This window comes from Pempheris klunzingeri, chromosome 20 (genome assembly GCF_042242105.1).
Source record: "Pempheris klunzingeri isolate RE-2024b chromosome 20, fPemKlu1.hap1, whole genome shotgun sequence".
Lineage (NCBI taxonomy): Eukaryota > Metazoa > Chordata > Actinopteri > Acropomatiformes > Pempheridae > Pempheris > Pempheris klunzingeri.
This window is the reverse complement of record NC_092031.1, coordinates 17,402,135-17,428,511: the sequence shown is the minus strand read 5'-3', so window position 1 is coordinate 17,428,511 and position 26,377 is coordinate 17,402,135. Positions and strand designations below refer to the sequence as shown.

The window sequence follows — 26,377 nt, the reverse complement described above, 5'->3', positions numbered from 1 at the left end:
ATCTGAGTGTGCACACAACCCCCCTCCTTAACAACATCCACAGCAGCCTTTCATGTGTTACCATTACGTCCCACAAGGGGGCACTACAAAACCACAGCAGATCTGGTGTCCCGCAGGGCTGAAGACCAGATTGCGGCTTAACCACTCATGTTTTTGGAAGAGTGGTGGAGGAAGACGGATAACATCTTAGAGGGGAAAACATAACGATAGCGAGACCTCTATTTCCTATCCCCACAAAGTTCCCTGCTGTCTGGAAATAGCTGTTGAAGTGAACAACAAGGCCCTGTGGTCCAGCTTTCCCATGGCACCGTGACCTATCTATGACTGGCATGTCCTCTACAGGGACCAGCTACACACACACACACACACACACAGACAGACAGACTGTAAACCATCTTGATATGGGTCACAGAATAAGACATTTGCATATCTCGTACACTATTGACTTTACATAAGCCATGACAATGCAGTCACTTTCAAAGAAGTGTCTAATGTGTAAAGAGAATATGTCAGCTGCAAAAACAATCAGTTATGACTGATTTTGGATACATCACATGAATGCATCCACTTACAGTTTGAAATGATGCCAGATTGTGTAGTGAATATGTCCTAAAATGGCCATGTCTACTATAGGTCGTTTACATTTATGGACTACAGTACAGAGACATTCCTCCCAAGAAATCAATTATTCGAGATACCATCCAGCATGCTCAGCGTCCCTCAGCATGGGCCGACTAACTAATGGTTTGGGCTGGAGTAAAAAGTAATGACCAGAGACGTGGGGGTCATCTGACCGTCCTCGCAGTCTGGCCCCTGGCAGGAAGTGACCTCGGACCATCTGTCACGTCGCGCTCGATGCTGCACAGGACACTGAGAATCGAACAGGCTGAGCAAGACGTTATCTTACCGTGTGCCTGACTTGTTTGCAATCAGTTGACGGCGTGATTAATGAATTTACATGTAGCTGTCGTCAAAGTAAACATAATAACTAGAGCATATATGCACACATGGTTGAGGAGGGAGTCATGGTGACAGAATGCCTACACTGTAGATCTGTCTAATGTGCTACAAGCAATACAAAGAAGATTAATCACCTCCTGTGGGGGCTCCAGGCATGAAAGGGGGTCCGCTCTGATGTTTACAGAGTCTCTGGTTATGTCAGCAGTGGGCGAGTCCATAGGACTGTCCCTGTCCTGCTCCCTGTCCCCTCCACCGGTGGATCTCCAGGGGGAACCCCCAGAACTCGATCGGTCCACGGCCAGTGCCAGAGGGTTGAGCTGGGGCGACCTCAATGCCGCGTCTCCCGCGTCCATCAGGAGCTGGTTCTCCAGCTCCAGCTCCGCCTCCAGCTCTGCCTCCTCCTTGGCTTCCTTGTTGCTCTCCTCCAGGTGCTTCATGAGGACAGCGATGACAACGTTGACGAGGACAAACTGAGCGGTCAGGACGAAGGAGACGAAGTAGATGGGAGAGACAACAGTGTTGTAACAGGTGCTGGTTTCGTGGGCGCAGTCCCTTAATGTGTCCTGGAGAGAAAACACGAGTGTGTCAGCATTACAGACAAGTCAGAACAATGACACTGAGGATTCTGCAAAACCCTGGATTACATTCAATTATGACAGTTTTGAATCCAATGCATTTTTTTTAAAGCTGTGTGGCTGTTTTCTGTGTGGCTGTAATGATTTCATTACCAGTCAGTAATATCTCAAGAACCATCGGAAAGATTGTACCGACATTCATGGTCCTCGGAGGATAGATTCCACTGACTTTTCATTAAGAACCACCATGACATCAACATTTTTGGGTTCAGTGAAATCTCTCACACAGATCCATGCCCCTCTGGATGAATCCGATCATTGTGCTGACTCGTGGATGTTGGCTAGAGGGGGTTGTGTTTTCACCTGATTATGTCCAACACTTTGGTTCATATCCAGGCATGAGTGTGGGGGGAGAGATCATGTCCATGGCACAAAAAGACATGAAGTCAGGTTTCTGATGTGAAAGTCAGATGTGCTACTTCGCCCATCCATCACCATGACCTCCACAGTCACAGACAAAGGGCGCACCCCCACTGAACCTTGGCAATGGACAAGTGTGTTGCATAACTGTTTGATATAAAGATGATTTGTAGGGAAGTTGGCATGATATATAAAATTACAGTATATAAAAGAACGTTCGATGAGTTACTTTAAAGTAAGCTGCCAACACATCACCTCTAAATGTGCCGAATGTATGCGCAGATACACGAGATGCGTGCGTGTGTTCAGGACCCCACAGTGTCAGTTTCACCTTCATTATGCCATTCCAGTTGTCTCCAGTGGAAACCCTGAAGAGCAGCAGAAATGCCATCCCGAAGTTTTTGAATGTAGCGTAGCGCCCCAGACCCTCACATGGGTGAAGCTCATCACAAACTGGCGAGACGACGAAGAGCAGGGAGGGCATGAAGAAGGAGAGGAACAGTCGGTCAGTGAAAAGCAGACATAGAGGCAGAGAGACCTCCATGGGTTTTTAGTTGTCACGACATAGGGCTTGGAAAATAAATAATAGAAAGTGTATCACTTTTTTATTACTCTGAAAGCTTCTAGCTCCAATTACAGAAATCAATATGGTATTCCAACAAAGGGTTTTAAAAAGCAATTAACATCAGATAGATTAAACCCACAGAGGGGAGAATTAGATACTTGGTGCATGGCCTGTGCGGTATGTGTGTGTGAATCTTTGTGTGCACTTTGTCTGCTTTGGCTGACTGTCTGTCTGTCTGCACGGTGCATGCAGTCCTTACTCAAGTCCCCAAACAGCTCCACTCCCAGCGCTGCAAAGATAAAGAAGAGAAGCATGAAGAGAAGGCCCAGATTCCCCACCTGCAGAGAGACAACAGGAAGAGAGAGGGATTAGTCAGAGGAGTGAAATCCCAGGCAAAATAAACCAATAACCACGGACAACAAACAGCTCATTCCAGCAAGAAAACAAACACAGGGTGATGATGAAACAACCGTGACCATAACCTTTCGCTAAAACCAAGTGTCCAATCATGGCTCAGTTATGGGAACAGGCGTGTCGAGCTCTGAATTTTGGAGTTTGGCTGATGGTGTCTTTTTTTTTTTCACCCTTTCCAATACCAGAAATACAAGACAAAAGTAATAAAATAATGATTCTATGATAATGTGACATTTGTCGAGCATGTTGGTCAGTCTAGGTTGGTAACGGTGCTGCTCCTTTATACACACAGGTCTTCTGTGTGGGTCACCGTGGGTATGAATGTTGACTATCTAGCTACAGGTGACAGAATCTGACAAAATGAAAAGCGTTTTTGTCAACTGTTGTGTGAAATGAAAGACCCATTGTTTCAAAAACTATTAATTTCAGGTGGTGAAATGAATACGCCCCGCATGAGTGCCGCGAATGACACAATAGAGTAAAAAGAGCAAAATCTGACTATGTGAGGAGGTCTAATGGTGCAGCTGATCCTGGACAAGAGTGAAAAAGATAATAGGGACTAACAGCTTTGCTACAGAGGTGGTTTTAGGTAAAGAAAAGCTTCAGGGTTTGCTGCTGCTGCTGCTGCCAATGCTAATCAGCATGTGGCAACCTGCTCACACCCCCACCACCCATTATCGGATTTATTAATTATGAGCACTTCTGACAAGCTCTAGGAGGAATTAGCCTGCAACAATACTCAATCTCGCTCTAAATGACAGGCCGAGGTAGTCGAAAAGAGTGCTGTGAACATAGGAGTGTTATTTTTTTTCTCCCAAACCAAACACTTCAGAAGTTGTTCTAATTTACCAACTCCACCACGCTCCAATCCACCCACCATCGTTCAAAACAAAACCTCCAGCTACATTCACTTCCCCATCTCTGCAGGGGGGTGCTTATGCAAATAAGGGTCTCTAGAGTTGTCAAAAAGCTCATGGGAAACAACAACGCCATGTAACAGACGAAGATGAACCAAAAAGGAAATGCCTCTGGGATGTAATTTTAGGGACAGCTTCTGTGGGACTTGTTAGGAAGTGAAAGATCCATGGAGAAAAGTACAGAAGAGGAGGGAAAAAGAGGATTGGTGGATGTTATTTAGCGGAGTCGACTGTGTACCTGAGGCAGGGCTTGCATAACAGTGTCCAGCAAGGCTCTCATCCCCACCGCCATCTTCAAGAGCTTCAATACTGTGAGGACACACACACACACACACACACACACACACACACACACACACAGAAAATGAAAAAGTGTCTTAACAATATTAAGATTATTCAGTCTTACATAACAGAACAGGACTGTGACGCCTTCTGTGAAACTGACTTAACATTCTCCTTATTGAACTACATTCAGGTTTCAGAAAGTTTGACTGCAGTGTGATGACGTCACTGGTCTGGCTGATAGATGATAATGAATGGCATAGTGAAGATGCAATAAAGTTGTTTCTTGGCCTGGGCGAGCGACCTCCAGGCCAATGGTTGCCAAGCAACCTGACAGTGACAAGACAGTAACAGTTGCTTTTACATTTCCATTTTTTGTGTTGGTTACACAGATTTAATGTTGAGATCCTAAAAATACAGATGCTGGTAGAATGGTTTCTAGGTTAGCTATTTACCCCTGCTCCCAGTCTGTGTGATGCTAAGCTAACTGGCTGTTGGCTTTACCCTGATATTTACCATATAGACATAAGCGTGCTTCCCAAAATCCTAAAAACTGCTTGAGTGGCAGCAAATCTAAAGGTCCTATGAAATCGCTTTCGCCTCTCACTGCACATTGACCTCATTTACTTGTAGGTGTGGATAAAGCTGTAAACAAAAGTCATCACAAACGCCTGAGCAATCCCACCTTTCTGCTCATCTTAGTAGGAAAAGCTCAGGGTTTAGTAATAACAGGAACGATGCAGTAAACAGTCTGAAAAGCAGTTTGTATGTTTGTACGTACAAAGTCCTGACAGTTCAGACACAGCTGCTTTTAGGCAGCTTCAATAGAATCAAAGTCGTTAAAATTAATGAGGGGGAAAGAGATGAAAAGTTTAGCTGTGAACAACAGAAACATCGGAGGAAGATGGAACTTGTGCAGCAGCGTTAGTGAGGAAAGTTCAGATGTGATTACAGTGGAGCCAGAGAATGCAATGCAGCTAAATCACATCTTCATACAGTCTAGATATGAGGTGCATGTTGATGCCACTTCCTGTAGCCTCCCATATCGCAGAGTCACACACGTTACACACAAGGCACGTGTGTGTGTGTGTGTGTGTGTGTGTGTGTGTCTGGTCCTCTGTGTGACGGTAATCAAAAACGACTTCCATGCTACTTCTTTTATTACACGTTCAGTAATCAGACAAAAGGGACGAGCTTCCCTCCTGCCTGTCTTATCTCCTCTTCCTCTCGGCTCTCCTCATCTCTTCCTCCTGCTCCCCCCCCCCCCCCTCCGGCCTTCTCTTATCTTTAATTACCTGGACAAGTAATCAGCCTGACGCACACGGGCGGTTTAGCTTCCTCTTCTCCCCTCCTGCCAAAATCCACCCTGTCTCGACCTTTCTAATTCTGAACCTCCTCCACCCTTCACTTCCATTTATTGTCCCTCCAGATACACTGTATATGCTCTCCGTCTCCCACACCCCCCCAACATACCTTCCCTCTGTTCATTTATCGCCTCCTCATTCACTTCATCTCAACTTTTTTCACTCTTACATCAACTGCTCCACTTTCTGACTTCTTTCCCTTTTCTTCTAATCTATCTGCTGGTCAGAAGTTATTCATCAAGCCTGCCTCCTCCTCTCTTTCCTCTCTCCTCTCATTTAATCCCTCCGTACCTCACTTTCTCGAAGCTTAATCCACTTGCTGTCATAATGTGCGCTGGCTCCCCTCCACCCTCAGCTATCTGTCCTCTCCTCTCTCCCCTCCTGCCTTGGCCTCTATATTTTCTCTGTGCTGTGTTTGTCAGCTGACTGTGCCCCTCTGTGCCATCTGGTCGCCTCGCACCCCGCCGAACCCTGCTGAGACCTGCCATGCAAAAATGACGAAGAGGGGAGTCCCAGGGACGTGGCTGTTTGACAAGCATCCTAAAAGTACGGCACCGTGACGGACAGCAGAGTGTGTGTGTGTGTGTGTGAGAGAGCCTGCCAGGGAGGGGATGGGAGGTTATGGCTGCATGGATGGATGGATGGATGGATGGGTGGATGGATGGATGGACGGACTGACAGACAGAGGGGAGGGGCAGGGCGGTCAAACCTCGGGCGATCCTCAGCACTCTCATGATGCGGATGATGGTGGGGTTGATAGGCAGAGAAGCGTTGACCTCAATCTCCTCCAGAGTGATGCCCATGATGGAGAGCAGCACAATGGCCAGATCCAGCTGGTTCCACCTACACACACACACACACACACACACACACACACACACACACCACAAATAATCAAAATCATTGACATCCATTCAGTGATTTCTTTCAATAACCTACAGAGATGTGAACTCTAGTCGAAAAAATGAACAAGACTCGCAACTGAATTTAATCAAATGACTAGTTTCTTCACTTGGACACAGAAAGTCACACTCTGGAGAAACCAGATCCGAAATCATTTCATCTCATCATAGCAGGCATGTTTCAGCACCTGCCAGTCTCAGCACCACTCCCAGTGCGCCTGTTTGTGTACATTTTTCATTTTAATTAAGTTGCTGTTTGAAGGAGCTCATTCCCTACAGAACTGACAGCATGAGATCTACATTGCCTGCTTTCACTTCACTGTTTGAAATACATTCTTTGGCATTTCGGGAAATTCCATCATTCGTTTCTTTGCTGCGAGGTAGATGTGAGATCGATACCTCAGCAGGGGGAGGTTAGCTCGGCTTAGCGTAAAGACTGGAAACAGGGGGAAACATCTAAGTCAAGTGTTCAAATGAACTGAAGCCACCAATCGTCAACCAGCAACCTCACGCTGTCCAGCTATAATGTGTTAATGGCTTTAGAATGGCTCGGCCCTAGCATCACGTTTTGGTAGAGACATGAGAGTTGTATACATGCTCTCATCTAACTTTTGGAAAGTTAAGAAATGAATTTCACAAAATTTGAGACTGTTGCTTAAAAGTATGTTCAATACTCTGCTGCGAAAACCTTTCAGAGGTGTAAGTGACAGGAATCCGAGCCGCAGACAGCTGCAGTGCTTTACGAGGACGTGAATTACAAACTTTTTACAGCCTTTAAAACCCACTGGCGTGAGTGTACGGACCATTAAAGCAACATACAAAATCTATCTTTTGAATATCAGGGCCTACAGAAAAGCTAAAACTCTCAATAAAGTAATCACATAAACATTTAGAGACAGATCATTTTCTGGATGCAGGGGCGTGTGCCAACTATTTCAGAGTTATGAGGAAGATTAAAAAAAAGCAACGACGGTATCGTTTCACTTTAGTGTATCATAAAGAGAGATATGGTGCACTCAGATCGGGAGACAGCTACGGTGACGTGACTTGAGATCAAAGTGCTGAGACTAAATGCAATTTTCCCCTGTGCAATAAACAAAAAAACAGTTTGGAATAAAAAAATAAATAAAAAAAAAAAGATTGTGCAAAGAGTCAGTAAAAGAAATGGTGGTGGGTGGTTGAGCTAATCAGCTTTCTCAATTTCCATTGTTTCTTTTCCAGGAGTTTGAGTATCCACTCTGTAGTTCATCCCTCACATCCTCATTTACACGCTCAAATATACGGATCAACACGAGAAGACTGACTTTAAATTCAATAAGATTTTCTTGTCTTGGGATCCTGGCTAAACATTGTGCTTATCTGTTTGTGTGTGTGTGTGAGAGAGAGAGAGAGAGTGTGCAGTGAGGTAATATCAAACTGGCCCGCTGCCAAATGCGAAAACGATAATGGTCTACTCTGGCAAAGAGAACGGACACCACGGAGCCTTTGGTGGTCAGCTCTGGTCCAAAAACATGATGGTGTGTGCGTTAGAGTGTGTGCTTGTGTGTGGTGGTGTGCATTTGTGCTGCTCTGATTGTGTTTTGCGCATTATTGTGCAGTTTTCAGTGGGAAGCCAGGGATTTCAAAGCAATGAAATCATCTTAGGCAGCATGTTTTATGGGTGTTTAACGAGGCCGTTTGTATTCGTACAGGCCTCACTGAGAGCCATCCACTGGAGCACCTTAGAAAAAAGCTTATTTAAGCGCTCCCAATGCTGCCTCAGATTTTCCACGGCTCAGGGGTTAAAGAGCGGTACCTTCAACTAGCGCTCTGTTCCAATATCCCGTCCTCTAAAATATCAAAACCCTAAACTGGGGGGTAAGTGTTTAGTCGGGATCTCTGTCTGATCTGTTTGGGAAAGGTCATAACTTTAGGGCAGTTATTCAAATACTGACTTGTCTTTGAAGAAGCGTCGGAATCCAAAGGCCACCAGCTTGAAGACAGACTCCAGGACGAAGATGAGGGTGAAGATGTAGTTACAGATCTTCAATGCCTCGTCCAACTCCTGAGGATGTCAGGGAAAGAGGATTAAAGATCTGCGCAGGAATCCATTTTAACAAGTCAGTACAGCCAGTATTCAATTTTCTGTCATCTTCGCAGAGGGAGCTGTGGGTTTTCATAGTCACTCATTGAATGAAATGTGCTGAAACTGCACTGGAAACCAGTGACATGAAGGAAAACAATCTTTCTACTCGACTCCCTTACACTAAATGGGTTGCTATGGTGGATGTCTTCGCTGTGTTTGCATGAAACACCAAAGGGCCCATATTGTAAACTCTGTCCTCCTCTCCAGAATTAGTCTGTCCATTAATAGATCACTCACATCACCCTCTCCGCTCCTCCCTCCCTCATTCTCTATGAGAAGGCCATCAGAATCAAAATGTCCAATTTTTGCCTGTGGGAGAATTCACAGTGCCCATCTGCATGTAAAAGCTGACCTTTAGCAGCGACAAGGGGAGGGAGCTGCTGGTCAACGGGGATTTCGCTAAATCCTCACTGGTGGCAATTCATCGACTCACAGCTAGTTCCAGTTTGTCTCATTGTCTCCACTTGACTAACTCCATATCTACCCATAACCCCTCCTTGTATTCCTCTCATTTTTTTCTGCTGCTGGTTCCTCTCGCTTTCATTCTGCAAAATACAGTCTCTCCCTCTATCTATCTATCACCCGCCATCTTTTGTTCCGCCTCCACATCAGGGTTCTGACCGAGCAGGTGGCCAACGATACGTTTGAGCGACAGACGTATTTCTACAAAGAGTGGAGGACAAATCCCAGCTTGAACAGCTGCCTGGTGGCGATTAACATATGGGCAATAAATCCCAAATCTCCACACCAAACCATGGTGTGGGGAAGTAGGATGCATGAGACTTGTATAAGCTTTTAGGTACACCCCATAACCTTAAATACATGAGTTTGACAAATGATCTTAACCTCTTTTAACACGTCTTTCTCCCCTTTATTGATTGCGTAATAATATGAACTGTTTTGACCTCCCTTTTATAGTTCACAGTATCCTTATTTCTTATTCTTTCCTTAATACTTATCTTACTTTCACTTATTTTCCTGTTGACCCAGAAGCTAGTAAATGTGTTTTGGAAAGGTTATTTTTCATTATCATTGGTATTTCATCATCGCAGGCTCAGTTTGTATTACCTGACACTATCTGAAGTCCTCTGAAGCCATATCCCTGCTGTTCTAGGGAGATTAAAACTAATATTCCAATGACATTAAGTTTTAAAGGCCAATGTTGAGAGATCAGAACAAAGGCTCTTAAAAGGCAGTAATTCTGTGCCAATGTTCGGAATCTTTTAAAATACGATCATTTTCATGCCAGATGAACTGAAAACGTTTGCCAGAGTTCAATATTTTTTCCTGAATATTATTTGTGGTGAGGTGAACGACACTAAAACTGCATTGTAACACAGGACCGGATGAATTACGGACTTTTCAGTCACCCAGTGTGCAGAAAAACTACTGTATCCATCATATCAAATGTAGAAGTCACATAATCCACCATGGGATTGCAATGAGCAACCAGTACGACAAACTCTAGGAATCATCTGCAATCATTATTCAGGCCCAGCTATGAACATTTCAAGCAAAGAGCCCTTCCTCCCCACACATCTGACCTTGGGCTGCTGGTAGTGCTCCATGGACATGGTGATGACGTTGAGCCCGATGACGATGGTGATGAACAGGTCCAGGTAGTGGCTTGTGCACATCTTGTGGATGAGCAGGCGAGTGGGGGAGTAATCGGAGTAGTAAGGCTTACTCTGAGCTTCTGTTGGAAGTGGGAGATGAGGAGGGGATTGAGGTGCAAGGAGCGGGGTAGTGAGGAGGAGGAGAAGGAGGAGGGTGGGAAGGTGGTGTTCGAAAAGTGAGATAGGAGGTAATGTACCGGCGCACTGTACAGTAGACCTGCTGTGTTGAGGACTGGAGCCACCAAAGCTGCACTGAAAGAGTGGTTAGTGAAACACGACAACGCCCTCCTGCACACTTAAAACGTGTTAAAGTCACTCTAGATGGTATTAAGAATATAAGAGACATGTAGAGAGAGAGAGAGAGATGTGAAGAGATTACAGAAGGGGAACGCAGATCAGATAATGGACGAGCGGAAAGAGAGACTCCAGCCAAGCCCCCCTGAGGCCTGCAGTCATGACTAATCAAATCAAATCTACTCTCGTCTGATCAACAATTATTTACATTAACTCTCCCTGAGTGAGTGTAATGGGAGATTAGCGGCATTGCTCAATGTGTGTGTGTGTGTGTGTTTGAGACTCTGTGGGAGGCTGCTGTCGGGGGATTTATTCTGAAGATTTGATCATCTCTCCCTCTGTCCCTCTGACCGTCATGTGACTCAGCCTCCCCTTGTTTCTTTCACTTCCCTCCTCTCAGGAACAGAACAGCACAGAACGCAGAAGTTTTCAACACCCGTCCGTCACTTTGTTCCTCACCTCCTTCCTCCATCCAGAGAGGATGGATGGAGGGGCTGGGAGTTGGGATGAGGAAGAGAGAGGAAGCTCGCTCGATCTATCACCTTATCACTCCATCAGTGAAGGAGAGGCTCTAGGTCACACGGGAAAGGGAACGACACACACACACATACACACGACACACGCTCCAAAGGCAAAAGTCCTTTGGGGCGTTGGGAGCTCTCCCTCTCTGCCCAATTAGCCCAGGTGTGCTGCTGCGGCTGCAGCTGTGATGGGCTGGCACCATTCCCACGAGAGTGTGAGAGTGTGTGCGTGCAGGTCATGGTGTGTGCCTAGTAGAGTCCCTATCGTATAGGAGAAACTCCAGCTACTGATCAGGATATAAGACAGGAGAGCTGAGCAAGCAGAGTTCATTAACAGGCTGCCCATCCATCTGTGGCGTTACATATGAATATCTGCATCTTTTGGGACTGAAACTCATCTAAACCTTACCAGGTGTGGCTCTTTAGCGGGAAAGGAGGTTATAAAGAAAAACTAACTACCTGCATTATGGGAAATAATCTGAGGTTTTTGGCCCTGACCTTTGATAGAGAATAAAAGTCAGGATATCTTGGCCTCTGTTGCCTCATTTTGAAACGTTATTATTTTTCTGTTTTTACAACACTAACTACTGCAGCATCCTGATGAAAAAGAGAAAGTAAAAGAAGCAGTGTAGTAACTAACGTGCCCTGATGGAATTTGTGAGGTGGAAATTTATATTATCCTGAGAAGAACTATTGACTTAGCATATCAGGAAACAACAAGGCACCTTAGTAAGATTTCATATAAACAGTCGAACCAGGTGAATATTAAGACTAAAGGCCTGTCACTAATGTAAACCTGTTTAAAATAAGTGCCTGGCTGTCTCTGCTGCCCCTGAATGCACCATGGTGAGTTGGCGGGTTGTTGAGGTTTGGCAGAGGTCAGCACTCTGCTCACTGCCCTCAACTTATTTGGGGGTCATCTTTGCTGAGAGCCAATTTTGCGCCTGCTGGTGATTATTGATAAGGACAACAGGGGAGATGGACATGAACGCGGGTGGTACGGTCTGAACCACGGGGCAGCCGGTGCTGGAGTTTGACCGTGCCTGAGCTCCTATGGGGATGTGCGTGCCAGACAGTGAAAATAATGCGGCTTCTGGTGTGCTTGGACTGGCAGGATGACACACTCAGTCACCTGCTTCGCTCTCTCGCTCCTTGGGTCCTAGAATTGTCTCCGCGGTAACACCTCCTCATCTTGTCAGCTGCTTCTTATAAATGAGGCCATACTTTTCAGATGTTTCGCCATGTGGCCCACCGAGCAGACAGTGACAGAGCGGGTGTAAAGGTAAGTCTGGGCACATGTCTTTGAATCGGGGCAGTTAGGTATAGGCCTTGTGGGATGCAACAGCTTGGTTCATTCACTGGGAGTTCCTATTTACGAGATCCTCCATCATCTTTGGATGAGCAGACATTATTTTTACTCTGTTCTACTTTACCGTTTGCAGGTGCACAGTAAGGTAGACAGATACACTCACACGAAAGAGCAGTCCCTTTGTTGCACCTCCCCTATCCTCCCTAATTCATCTTAATATACTGCAAAAGACACTGTCTCACAGAACGTTTCCTCTTCCTAGCATGGCGTATCTGCTGTCCCATTTGCTTTCCAGACAGTGAAATACATTTAAATACAAGGCCAAGAGGAATTGGATCGCTGAAGTGAGTATGCTACATTGTTAAAAAAAAAAAAAAAAAAAAAAAAAAAAGTAACTTGGCAAAGCAAGTAAGCATTGTCTGTAATATTATGGACGGGGCAAAGAGGGTGGGACTGAACAGGAGATAGGGGGATACGAGAAACGAAAAGGGAGGAAAGAGAGAGGCAGAAACCTTTTGGCTAAAGTTCAAACCAGCCTCCAGGGGAAAGGGAAGAGGATGAAGTGTGGGAAGAAAAGGTGAAAGTTTAGGAAGCTAAATTACACCCAGCTCCCCTGCTCTCACTCCCACTGCTCTTTTGTCCTCCTCGGAGAAAAGAGGAGAGCTGCTCTTAATGAGGAGCGGAGTTTGTGCTGCTCCTGCTTCGAGTTCACACTGGTATCGGATTTTTTGAGTAAGGTGGCAACAATTGGGACAGATATTCCGAATAATGAGGAAATTATTTCACTCCCTCTCATTTCTCTCCTCTTTTCTCCCCCCTCCTTCAGTGATGGGGCAAGCCTCCTCTCTCGGCCCTCATCCTTTTGAAAAGGAATGAGGATATCTGACACGGGTTCTGTGTACATTTAGCAGAGCATCCAGGGGACTTAGATCTCATCTTGTTTATCTAGAACCTTAGTATTTTTTGTTTGCGACCCAAATGGAATCATTTCTGTCCTCGTATTCTTAGGTGACCCACAAAAACAAGCTGGGCTGACCATGTTGAATTCTTATAATACTTTGCACTTCATCCATGATTTTTATTTATGGCAAACATCCACTGGATCTGGCTGCGATGCCTTGTGGTTCTGTCGTGGCTGCTGAAGATGATCTGCTGACATTCTAAGGGCTAATTCCCTTGTGAATATAAATGTCTGTATCTATTGGCTATTTATCCTGTCCTTGAAATCAATATTTAATGACAGACATGTGTGACTGAGTTTGCCTTAACATAAAGGGCCTTTACAGCATGACTAGCTTATATATATTCTCGCCCGAAGTCAGCTGAGATTGGCTACAGCTCCCCCGCGACCCTGACGGATAAGCAGTATAAATAATGGATGGATGGATGGATGGATATATCAATATCACATATCATATATATATGTATGCTTTTCTATTTCTTTTGTTGGATAACATAAGCGTGAAACATTAAATTGCAGCTCATAAATACTACAAGTTAACAGCATTCATTTTCAAGCAGCTGCACTGGGTGGCATTATGGTGCAGATTTAATCATTCATCATAATATTATTGCTGTAATGAGTGATCGCAGGTGACAAAAGGTCTTCTTCTGTATGCCCCCAACCCTCACTAGGCAGGTCTACTGTCATTCTATAATAGCTCTGTTTTGGGGTAAGAAAAGCAGCCCAGTGAGGGATAAAACTAAGCGAAGAATGGTGTCGATGTAGGCTACTCTATACCCACTATCCACGCGTGGGGTGGTCCGACAGGCACATAGCATCTGTTACCTACGGGCATATTGTAGAAAATGGACAAATAATGAAAAGCTATTCTAAAGTATGTCAGAAATGTGGCTGCTGAGGAGCAGGCCTTCACTTAAAGGAACACTAAAGCAGCGACACAGCCATGACCATCAAGCAAAGCAGCTGAATCCTGTGGACACTGAAAATTGGGTTTTAGGTTTACTGAATGACTTCGCTGACGGGCAGGAGATCTAAACCCCCCGATGACAATCTGCCTGAGGTCCAACAGACAAAAAGAAGGAAAAACATTGTTAGAAAAAACAAAAGACGCCAACAATTCCCTGTCCAAAAACAACCCCAAGGGCCTTCTTCCTCCTTTTGCCTTCCACTGCACTCACCTTCCGCTCCACTGACACCTACTCTCAGCTCAACTTTGGGGATGAGGATGGAAAGGGCCGGGGATTCGGCCTGGGAGTTGCTTTTGGATGCGGCCACGCTCAAAAACATAATCCATACATTTCCGAGGCGGTCTTTGTTGGGAAATACAGACACAGTAAGGGTCCTTGGTTGTGGGACCAATGAGTCAGAAGAGCACAGCACAGCAGCGCGGCTGTGCTGTGCTGTGGCTGCGTGGGTGAGCGCAGGTTGGGTTGGGTTGGATGTGTAGAGAATGGGTCTGGAACACAGTGGACCTACTGCTGTGCGGAATGTGGTGATCATGTGAGGGCGTCTACAGTGCAGGCTGTGGAGGGGAGGGGATGTTGTGCCGGCTACTCCGATGAAAAGGAGGTCTGACCATGAATCTCAAAACAACACGAGACACTGCTATGACTCTGATTCATTGGTGCAATGGTCTCTGCTCGGCTGGATCTCCTCTGAATGTGTATGAAGGCTCTATGGGTTCAGTCGGTCCATTAGGAATTTATGGATGATTGGAATATTGGGGTGAGAAGTGTGGGCTGGGATGGCTCTATGAAGGGAAGAGAGGAAATGTAGGAACTGAGAGAGACTTAAAGTTTGGATCCCGGATGATAAAAAGAATGGCTGTGAAAGGAAGAGCAGGGCACAGGCCGTAAAAGCAGCAACAGTGCACTTGAACAGTAAAAGATCTGGATGGAAATGAGCAAAATGTCAGCGAGAAACATATATATTTCTGAGGCAGTAGTTTGGCTGGAATGCGGCTGCTGCTTTTATGCCCCTGTCCTTCATGGTGAATGGCTCAGTAGTAAACCTTAAGACTCAGTGTCTGCCAGGAAAAATGCGTCAGCCTTCAATGTCAAGCACCGGATGTCCAAATTTGAAATCCAGCAAACACTGAGTCTAAAATAAACAATTGTCAACATAAACAGTTACTTTAAAAGAAAATCAAACAGAGGTTTTAACTGGAATTCCCGAGTGCTCTGCTGCCTTGCTTGAATATCAAACAGAGAGAGAAAAACACACAGAAACAAGGAGAACAGACAAAAATGATAAAAGAGAGAAATTAATTCAACAGGGGGGAGAACAGAGAGGCGCAGCAGAGCAAATTGAGGAGTCCAGAAGAAAAGAGGCAAAGAAATAATAAAACATGACATCATTCAAAATGACAGGGCATGATAACACACTCACACGCACACGCACACGCACACACACACACACACACACACACACACACACACACTCGTCTGCACTCTTTTACACACAAACACACATTGTGCTGGTTCACATAGTAGACTGACACACCTCTTTCTGAGTCATACTTGAGCAGGATGGACCAATTGAAATGGGGGACTGAATGGTGCAGGCAAGCGATTGGACGGCGTGAGTGGAGGGCGGAGTAACAGGGATAACAGTGATGACAAGGTACAGACCGATGGGAAGCTTTTTAACAGTAGAATGACACAGCGTTTTACCCTTTCTCCCTTTGTTGAATCCATGTTTATATCCAGAGCAACTGTATTAACACAGTCCCTGTCAGCTGCACACAGCAGGAAGTCCTCCACAGACAGACGATTCCAATGTCTTCCTCGGTTACAGGCTTTTTAACTTTCAAGTGCCTGGACTTGATTCTAATATCATCATTTTTCTTATTCTTTTTTTTGTCTGCTCTGCCTCTCCAAGCAGGATTTTAGTTCAAATAGTCGCCATAAACAACCACCTGTTAGTCTGTCACTAAACCTGGGAACAGAATCTAGTATTATTGGAGCGCACAAAGACTATTTCCACCTGATTGTTTCGCCTTTACCACCGAAATCTTGCAAGAACACAAATTCCAAGCTCCTGCAGCATGATGAAAGCACAGGTTTTTCTTTTTGTGTCTAATACATGTAAAAAAGTGAAACGAACAGCTGAAATGAGATAGTGGAAAACACAAATAATAAACCCTACAACGAGATATAAGATGAGCTGTACCCGTGCACTTAAAACTGATGAACTGGATTAATGCTTTATCGTCAGCTTTCTGTTCGCTTGCATGTTTGCCAGCATGTGCAGCGTGGCTCTAGGGATGGCAGTATCGGTCCGATAGTTCGGGACCACCATTTTGATTCGGACCCAAATTTCTGTTCGTCTGGATAGATTGCTGTGGAATTTCGTACGGACATTTCGTTCATGACACCTGCTGATTATTTCGATCCCTGACTTCTCATGTGGCAGCACCGTGAGGTTGAGCCTCATAGACCTGCTGTCATGGCTGCAGGCTGTTACACTATTACAGTGTTTCTCCTGCTACTTGAGGTTGAGCATCCTGATTCTAGTCCTAGAAATCTAAAATATCGAATTACAATCCTTAAACACGAAACAAATTTGCAACTGGCCCAGACTTGAACAGACAAGGGTCCAACTTCGTTCTGAGTGGTTAGGATTCCAAAACTAGAACTATAATCTTTCCCAGTAATCAGAATGGGCTTCATGTTTAGCCGCATCCCACGCACAGCTCATCTGGTCCTTCAGGGTTTGCACTGCACGCCTGTTCTTGGAGATACCACATACAGTATGAGCTCTCACACAAAGGTTAAAAAGAGCTGTTGGGTTTGTGCCCCTGCATAGAGAACCCCCTGCTTAGGAGAAATAAAGGAAAATTCAAAGTCCACCTCATGTGTCTTTCATGACTACATTCAGTGCAGCACTACAGAATGAGACTGTCTGCCACTCTGCTCTGTGCTGCTCTCTTCTTGACATTTCTGTAGATGAAATATTCATAGAGAAAGTTTCCAACATGAAACATTCATAGCGAGTGTTGTTGGAGCAGTTTTTCCTCCCGCATAATAGCTTTTCAGTCAAACTATTTACTGTATGTTCTGTCACAGCAATTAAAGCAATTATTGATGTTAAAACATTGCCCCCTGTGGAAATTAATGAGCTTTATAACTCATTCTATTACTTTTGATTTTCCTTCTGCAGGCAAAACAACAATCCATCAGTTTCTGTCACCTATTCTGTACATATCCATCATCGGCCATTCATGCCTCCAGATTCACGGCTGAATATGCTCAATGTTAACAGGAGGAATCTAACCCTCTATCAGGATACTGATGTCAGTAGCTGGACGGGAAGCAGGATTCCTGACATCAGGAAGCCCTGACACACACCCACTGGCACGACCCCCAGCAGTTGCGATAACATGGCTTCCGGTCGCTGCCAACCCCCAAAAGTTATGAAAGATTCATCACATTTAACACTTCACTTAACACTGCTACCTACACCTTGTGGCAACAAACTTTTACACCCCCCAGCAGCAACTCTGAGACTTTTTGCCAAGGTATGCCACCTTCTCTAACTCTTTCTCCGCTCTCCGCCCCTCTGAGATTTATCTCCCTCTCTCCCTCTTATTCGCCCTCTCTCCCTAAAGGACTAGCATTATTAATTACATCTCTACAACAGAGGAATGGAAGAAAGAAAGAGGGGCAATGGGAAACTTTCGTTAGATTCATCTCCGTTAGCTCTGACCCAGATACAGCCAGGGATTGGCACCGGCACGCTTGTGTGTCTCCTTGCGTGTGTGTGAGCTAATAGATGAAGACCAGCTATTCAGGGAATGTCGAACCTCTTTGCTTATACCCACACTTATGTTTTGGGCTGTCTGTGTGTGTTTGGCACCAGGGTAAACGATGTGTGAGGAGATGATCCTATTATCCTCGTCTTGTTGCTGACTGCTGAACGTGTTCTCACAACAGAGATTAACGCCACAAACATAGGAAATGACTTTGTTTACCCAGCTCAAGGTGATGGGGATTTATGAATCTGCATGGAGAATACAACAGTCCACTTCAGCTGCGGACTCCATTATCTAAATGGAAAAACCATTCCAAATGAAACACAAGTTTAAAGTCCTATACTATTTTTAGATTCTATTTTAGTTTTTATTGACGCTATGTTTCGACTGAAAAACTGACTGACCTGAGTGAGAGACTTGCATTATGTGGGGGCTGAGCCTAACTTAACTAGGTTCAATATGTTTTCATGCTGTAATTCAAACAGTCTATACATTTGTCAGTTCATCCCTTGTGTTACTACATGTTAACGTTGGTTAAGTGTACATGTTTGTGATGTGAGAAACAAAGAAATTGTATCCAGTGAACAAGGGCTTCGGAGCGAAATCTGATTCCTTACTGCAGGCTCCTAAATGTGTTACATAATAAGCAGGCAACACATCAAGCTACCATCACTGACGACAGCCAAATGGCGCTGGTCTGTGTCTTAACTTCGCCATGCACGGCCACTAACCCGAGGTTGGTAATGAACGCTACAGGGAGTATCAAAAATGACCAAAAATGCAACAACAACAATGACGGGGCAAGACCAATACACTGTACACATTGTGTGCATGCTTGAAGTCTGATAAACAGGCTAAAAACAAAAAGTGTGCATTGTTTACATTCATGTTTACTGGCTTGCAGTGCTCTTTTTTTTTTTGCATGCTACGTTTCTGCAGAACGGCATTAAACATGCGGCAGGAATTTGCATCGCGTCACCCCCTCCCCGTGCTTAAGCAAGTAGTAAAGGAGCATGTTAAGGAGCTGCTGTTGCAGTCTCACCACTTTCCAGAAGGTAAGTGATGGTAGGAGGGAAGGAATCATGTCCTTTGTCACACTGATTATAAAGTACAGGGTGAATTTCTAACATGTACTATGTGGACTTTTTGATCTCCAGTAGTGCTAAGGAGCAATGTTTTCAAGACTGGGCTGCCACTTTGTTCGTATTTTGTGCACGAGGAAGCACTCACATGGGTGACGCACAGTCCTTCCACTGGTGGTAAAGTTCTACTGAAAAATGGCTCTACACTGTTATTTCGTCTCAGTGACACATGACGTGTCATGGTGAGAAACGCTTAATGTAAATGCTTCTGATTAAACCTCCACATGGCACCTTTAGGAGTGCGCTTCGATTGCAGTCGGTGGTTGTGTGCAGTCGGCTTGCTAACACACAGGAGCTATGAGTGGACAACACAGCGGGGAAGAGCTGCTGTTGGGCTCTGAGTGGGAGGCTGATTTACAGAAAGCTGTAGGAATCACTGCGGGTCAAACACGTCCTGCTAGTGAAAATGAAGTAGTAGAAAAGACGTGGCCATACTATTTTGCCTGGCGCCGCTGGCCATCAGCACTTAAAAATGTGAATTTCCAAAAGCGACGTGAGACCACCAAGAGAGGGGGCGTCATAGCATCTGTGGTCAAACATATCAAAAGTATTCAATTCAGAGGTAAAAGTCTTAAAAATCCTGGCTGCTTATCAACAAACTGCAAAAAGGAGCAGACACACATATGCAGTAAATATAAAGGCGACTACAGAAACCCACGTTTTGTCCATGCGCATGTATTCCTCGAGAAGATGACTGTTGAGGGTGAGAAGCGATGAGAGTGTTGTGATGGAGTGAATGTGTGTGGGGGCTGACCCAGACAGAGCTGCTTGGGCGACAGTGTTGATCTGTTCAGCCTGTTTGGGAAGTCGAGGGCCATCTGTCGACATGGCAGAGCCACACTTCCCTGACTGACCAATAGGAGGAGTGCTAACTGTGGCACACAGACACACACACACACACACATTCAAACTCATCCTTAGCAGATAAAACGACCTCTGCTAAGAAATAACACACTCGTAAAAATATACTATTACTCCAGTAACCGTCACACAACTTAACACGGAGTGTTCCTTGGGAGTGGATGCTTCCTCTGCTTAGCAAACATAAATAACATATAGGTGATATAGGAATACAACACATTGGGGTCTACTTGGGCGCTACGGTGCGTCTCTAAGTGAACCTGGTTCACGTAGTTGCAGCAGCGCAAAGTACAGGAGAGCTGGGTGAGCTGGGATATAGATCGGACGACGTGGTGATTTATAAATACGCTCTCAGCAGCCTTATCACTGGTGTCATTGTGTAGCAGCCTGGTGTCATTTGCATGTAATTTAATGAGGGTAAACGCAGTGGACGGCTTCAGTAATGGTACTGACGCGCCACTTCTTCAGTCACAGGCGGCCGGTTTATCAGCGTTTCTGTCCTGCTGCTTTCAGATTTAATGAACTGAAGGAGAAGGTTGTAGATGATGATGACAGAAAAACACAGACCGTCCTTGACGTATTATATTGAGAAAAAATCCACAAAGTCACTGTTGAGTAGGCCTGTGTCTGTTACTATGATAGAACAGAACAAATATGGCTGGATAAAGTCACAAATAACAAAGAAAGTCTAGTTTCAAAGTGAAAAAGTCTTTTGTTTAGCCAAAACCACGACCTTTCCCTGACCTAAATCAAACTCATTTTGTTGCCTGTAGACTAACAAGGACATGAACCTCTTTCTCTGGTGTCAAAGTCTTGCGTTTTGTACTCTGACCACCCGCCTACAACCTCCACCTGATACAACAACGTGGCACCTCGTTCCCTGAATGTTAGAATGTCTTTTTCATGTAACATGCTGTAGGGACATGTGTCCTAGATAACATACACGTTCCTCTCAAGTCAGCATTCTATCTTCCTGACTCCACTTTGTCTGGACGATGGTCAGCACATGTAAAGGTTAAGTCCATCTTTGGGGTACCCCCTCACATACCTGAAACCAGATCTTGCTTGTGGAATCCTATATATATGTGAAAGCTTTGCTCTGTATTCTTTAGTCTCATCTATGCCTGTGATGTTAGACTCCGAGCTCGTAAACCTACATAAACTTCTTGAATGAACCTTGGACTACTCTCTTCATTACTACAACCACAGAAAAGCATCCCTACACTGAAGGAAAGAATATTCCGACTGAACACAACCCTGATAGCAATTACACTTCGCACAAAACCTAACTTGCAAAACAAACAAGTAGTACATGATCATAATTGGTAGGAAACAGGGTTAGTCATCAAATGTTACCTAGGTAATAATAGCTGCTCAGAGAGCTCTTCAAAGACTTAAACTAGCTAATTTTTCGGCAGGAAGTGAATTTCCATTGAGCGTGAGCTCTTGAGATCTACGGAACATACGAGACAGTGCGTTACCACCACCGGAGGTACTCGCTGTGTTGTGTTCTGAGAGGGAACCCTAACAGTGACACCGCTGAACGGCATGCTGGGTACAGCTTGCTCTCAGTCGCTCACTACAGTACATTTAAGAACAGATGAAGAAAGAGAGACCAGAGAGAACGCAGATGTTACTGTACGTTATAGTGAACTCAAACATTTCGAGCATCGGTGCTGCAACTGTCGGAATAAGCACTTTCGCTCCTGGAAATAGCCTGAGCCCATTCTGAGCAGGCCCTGCACTAGTCCAAAGTCATGATGCAATTTCTGTCTTTTTCTTATATCATTATATATATATATATATTATATGGAGGAAAACACTTGGGATGGACACTTGCCCTTATTTCCTGACATTTTCAATTTATTTAAAAATTACCCATAGAGAAATAAATAAAATCTATATAATTCAAATGCTTGCTGTGAAAATACAGACTGAAAGAGATACACAGTACAGTGTGTTAATGGTGCCCTTCTGAGCTAATGCTGTACCTACGCCACTCACAGCAGCCTATAGACCAGTGCAGTAACACTGAGAGCATCATTACCCTGATACAAGCTGCTGTCTGTCAAAATATCCAGCATGCCGTCTCTCTGATAGCTCGCTGAGGCAGGAACAGGGAGGAAATAATATGAAACTATATTTACAATTTGCAGCATACATCATGTGCAGTGTACTGTAGCCTCTCCTGATGTGTCTGTCACAAGCAGCTGACTCTGACGGCAGAATGCATGACTCAACACAACAAGTCAACTCAAACAGGGAGACTCTTCGCATTGACCCTGAGGGGAACTCAGTCGTCCTGGATGTGTGTGTGTGTGTGTGTGTGTGTGTGTGGGACGCTGTGTCTACATGATTACCACCATTTCCTTCAACCCTTTTCACATCTCTGTTCTCCACTACCAATTTGTGTGTGTGCGTGTGTGTGTGTGATTCAGAGCTGTTTTTCACGACGTTTGGAGTAAGTCACAAGTCTTCACGAACAGGATGCAAATGTTTCAGGTCACTGCAGGTGACATTTAAAACGACACAGCATTTGAATGTTTGTCCGAAGCTATACAAGCAGCTCTGATGGAGTATAGTGGCTACTTTAACCATGCCTGTTGGATGGATTCCCAGAAGATGTGGTCATAGTCCCCCAGGGGATGAATCTTACTGACTTTAGTGATGCCTTGACTTCTATTCTAGCTCATTTTAGGTTTTAAGCGAGATTTCTGAAACAAGTATTTGACGGATGATCGTGTTATGTGTAGCCCACAGGATTAATCAGCATCAGAGGGCCTCACATTTGGACACCTGAGTGAACCGTCTCAACATGGGTCGCTATGGAAATTGGTAAACTCATTCATGCTCTCCTCAGGATGAACTGGAGTAATTCTGGTGATCCCCTAACTAATCATTTTTTTGGACCATATACCTGATTATGAAATCATAAGCATAACAGGCATAGTCATTGTGAGCATGCTGGCGTGCTGACTTTTAGCATTTAGCCCAAAGCATTGACTTGTAGGAGAAAACGTGTGACTCCTTAGGGAGTCATGTCTGAAGAAACCAATTGAGACTCAGTTGGCAGTTAAGTCCAAGTCGATACTCTTGTAATAATTTTACGTCTTACATGTAGACCACATCTCAGGTGTGATTACACGTGTTCCTAATCCATGCATCACTATAGACGCATAATTACAGTTTGATCCAACTTTTCATTGAGTGTGTGCTTGTGTAACTCTGCCACCTCTCCCCTCCGCTCTTACTGTATCTGTTCTCCTCCCTTCATTCCAAATCTTAATGTGCTTTCTAAAAGATCTCTCTCCTCTTTCTAGTCTCCAGAAAAGACTGGTCCAGTGCAAGCTAAAGACAAGAGTCTGCACACACACACACACACACACACACACACACACACACACACACACACACACACACAACTTACCCTCTGTGCGTTGACCACCTTGACACAAGTGCACAAGTACTGTATTTTCTGTGTGTGTTGTGTTCTTGGTACTTCCATGATTGCCTTTAGGTAAAAATATCAAAATATTGCAAGCACTCTTGCATAGGATCAACAGAGGGGTGTAGGGGTCCTGCTCGCCTCTCATCCAGACTGAGAGGAGAGGGGATTTGGGGATGAGAGCTGCTCCTGCATATTTTACAACCTGTTCTTCAACCATCTGCTCTCTGACACACTCACATATGCCCACACCCACACACAAGAATACAATCTAGCACATTCAAGTAGACCTTCCAGGAATGTGCCCCTATTTAACAGACAGTGCACCTGGGAACATATGTGCCGAGACAAAGACATAGCCACAAACACACACACACACACACACACACAAACTTTCATAAAGCAGAGTCAGGGAAGGGGTCGTCATTATTTTACACACTTTGCAGCAGCTCTCACCCACCATAACAATATCTTAGCCAGATTGCCATGGAAACAAGTTGTGACAATTCAACCCCGTGTGCAAGCAAACAGAGTGGTCAGACAGCCCTGAGGTCGACCTTTATGCCCAACAAGAGCCGTTGCTGTTAACAAACCTGCTGTGGTCTCGCTTAATAACATCTTGTACTACTGTGACCTTTGTACACTGTGTGTTGTAGTAGATGAGCCATTAGGACCAGATACGTTTGGCTGGATCCTTAATCCTATTTAGATCATGTTTTAACAATGAATCCTACTGATGCGCATCTGATAATCTTGATATAGTTTTCCATCAAAGAAACTATTTAAACCCTCTTTGTCAATGAAGTTATTTTGAGCCTAAGCTGTGAAGATTACATCTAGAAAAACTAGGCAGATACTCACTGGATGTCTTACATTAAGCTTTTAAGTCAAGCACGGCCTCAATGGGAAAATGACAGAATATTCTGGCTTGAATTTCAGTGGACCAGCGCCCTTTAAGGGAGGATGTTATTGAGAATGTTAGCAGAATCTGTTCATACAAGATGGCCTTGTACAACCTGATCAAACACTCTAATCCCTCTGGCCACCGGTAATAATGACCAGACAGGACGAAGCAGTCAGATGATCAGAAAGGTTAGCCAAACTTTTTTTGGAAGAGAAAACAAAGGCATTATTTAAAATGCTTACTTAAACAATCCTTTGTAAACATCCATGACAGCTGACACATTGATTCAGACTGAAATATCACAACAACTGCGGAATGGATTGCCAATAAATTTTCTACAGGCATTTATGGTTCCAAGAGGATGAACTCCCATCCTCAGACTTTTTATCAGGCGCCACCATGACGTAGACATTTCACTTTGGCCAGGACTATGGTTTATGACTAAATACCAGCAAATCTAAGCACTACTTTGTATTTCATGCTGATTAGAAAGTGTTAGCATGCTGAAGTAACACAGTGAAGACGTATGATCAGAGCTTTAGTTTTGTTTGCGAGCTCTCCTGCCCTGTCACATCTTGTTGGAGCAGTAACGTCAATGTGTTCCCAGATCTCATCAGTTGCTTTTGTGAGCATGATATGATCACCACCAACAGAAAAGGTGGCCTTCGCAATAAAAAAAAAAAAAAAAAAAAAATGTCATCAACAGCAATTATTCTTTAAATGCCTCCTGAAAGCATCATAATGAGACTACAGTACCCTTTCTCTGTCTCACCATTTCTCCATCTCCCCTGCCAACCTACTGTAACTAGACAAGGGTCTTCTTCTTTTGTGGTGTTGGTGCAGCGGTGCAGTGCTGTGGACGGTGGATGGATCGCGGACGGTGTGGAAGAGCTGTGAAAGACAAAGCCACGACAGAGAAAACAGGTAACAGCATGTCCAGCGGACTGAGGGGCGGATGGGAGAGAGGCAGGGGGGCGGGAACGCGGGATGGGGCCCTACCTCCCGTGATCATTGAACTTAGAACCCTAGCCACCATGGTGGGTGGTCGTGGTCGGTGGCGGTGGGGGGTTTGAAGGGACACACAGAACATGCTGGAAACTCTGTACCTTTCAGTGTGCCTTCAGAGAGGGCCCAACTCACCCCAGGAACCAATAAATCTAGAGGAATGAGACCGTGTTAGTCAGAGAGAAGCAGAAGAAAGCAAGGAAGGAAGGATGGATGAGAGCTAGAAACAGGAGAGAGTCAAAGAGAGAGAAAGAGGGAAAGAGGGATGGAGTAAGGCCAGAAGGAAGCGATGAAAGATTAAGCTGGTTTATGTTCCTACTTTTGGTCTTTCCAGTGATTCTGAGTCCGGTTCTTTGGGTTAATACTTTTTTTGCTTTGTAACAACCAGGAAGCCATTGACTCTCAAACCGAAGTTCTCAAAACCAAGAGATTTACAACCACCTTACAAACTGTATTCTGATGAGTTTCACGAGTAAGCTGTCTCTTCCTGTTAACAACCTTTTCTTTTAGTGTACTGACAACATCTCACCCCCTTTTTCACCCTAAACAGTATCTTGAATAAAAAAGGGAAAAAAAAATCCTGGCAGTATTTTTTGCCGTGAATGCCAGAGAAAAAAAAGACAAACTTTTCAACCAAAAAAAGGGGAACAAACTTAAAATTGTGAGAGGTTTTGTGTGGTTTCAAGAAAAAGGGAAGGGCCTCTTGAGACATAAAGTGTACGTGTGTTAGACTGAGTGTGCAAAGGGTCTGGGGGAGTGTCTCGATTGGTCGGATACCCTCGGCAGACGCCTCCTGAAAAAAGAAGATCAACTTCCGTCTGTATTTCTCAAGAGTTGGACGGAAACACTCCTATGGTCATATAGACGGAAACAAAGGGATTTTTTCAGCTGTAAGAAACCAACAGTGTCCACTGCTCCTTGTAGAAATTTAAAAAGAACGTGCCTTTGGATTAAGTGGGTAAAATAACGTAAGTATAGGCACCAAATTCACAAAAAGTCTAATGCTAGCAGATGCTAGCTTGTGCTTTTGCGTGTAGGA

The 26,377-nt window shown here is 44.6% G+C and overlaps 1 protein-coding gene across 1 annotated transcript in view; it reads right to left on the bottom strand.

Moving 5' to 3' along the window:
• Window positions 1-26,377, bottom strand: part of cacna1g (calcium channel, voltage-dependent, T type, alpha 1G subunit) — a 214,238-nt gene that overhangs the window by 10,706 nt on the left and 177,155 nt on the right. The window contains exons 27-34 of the mRNA XM_070852489.1: window positions 25,440-25,490; window positions 10,069-10,220; window positions 8,334-8,443; window positions 6,207-6,340; window positions 4,090-4,160; window positions 2,780-2,858; window positions 2,287-2,408; window positions 1,095-1,523 (exon numbers count right to left, since the gene is read on the bottom strand). Coding sequence (XP_070708590.1) covers window positions 1,095-1,523; window positions 2,287-2,408; window positions 2,780-2,858; window positions 4,090-4,160; window positions 6,207-6,340; window positions 8,334-8,443; window positions 10,069-10,220; window positions 25,440-25,490 — 1,148 coding nt within the window. The remainder of the gene's footprint in view (window positions 1-1,094; window positions 1,524-2,286; window positions 2,409-2,779; window positions 2,859-4,089; window positions 4,161-6,206; window positions 6,341-8,333; window positions 8,444-10,068; window positions 10,221-25,439; window positions 25,491-26,377) is intronic.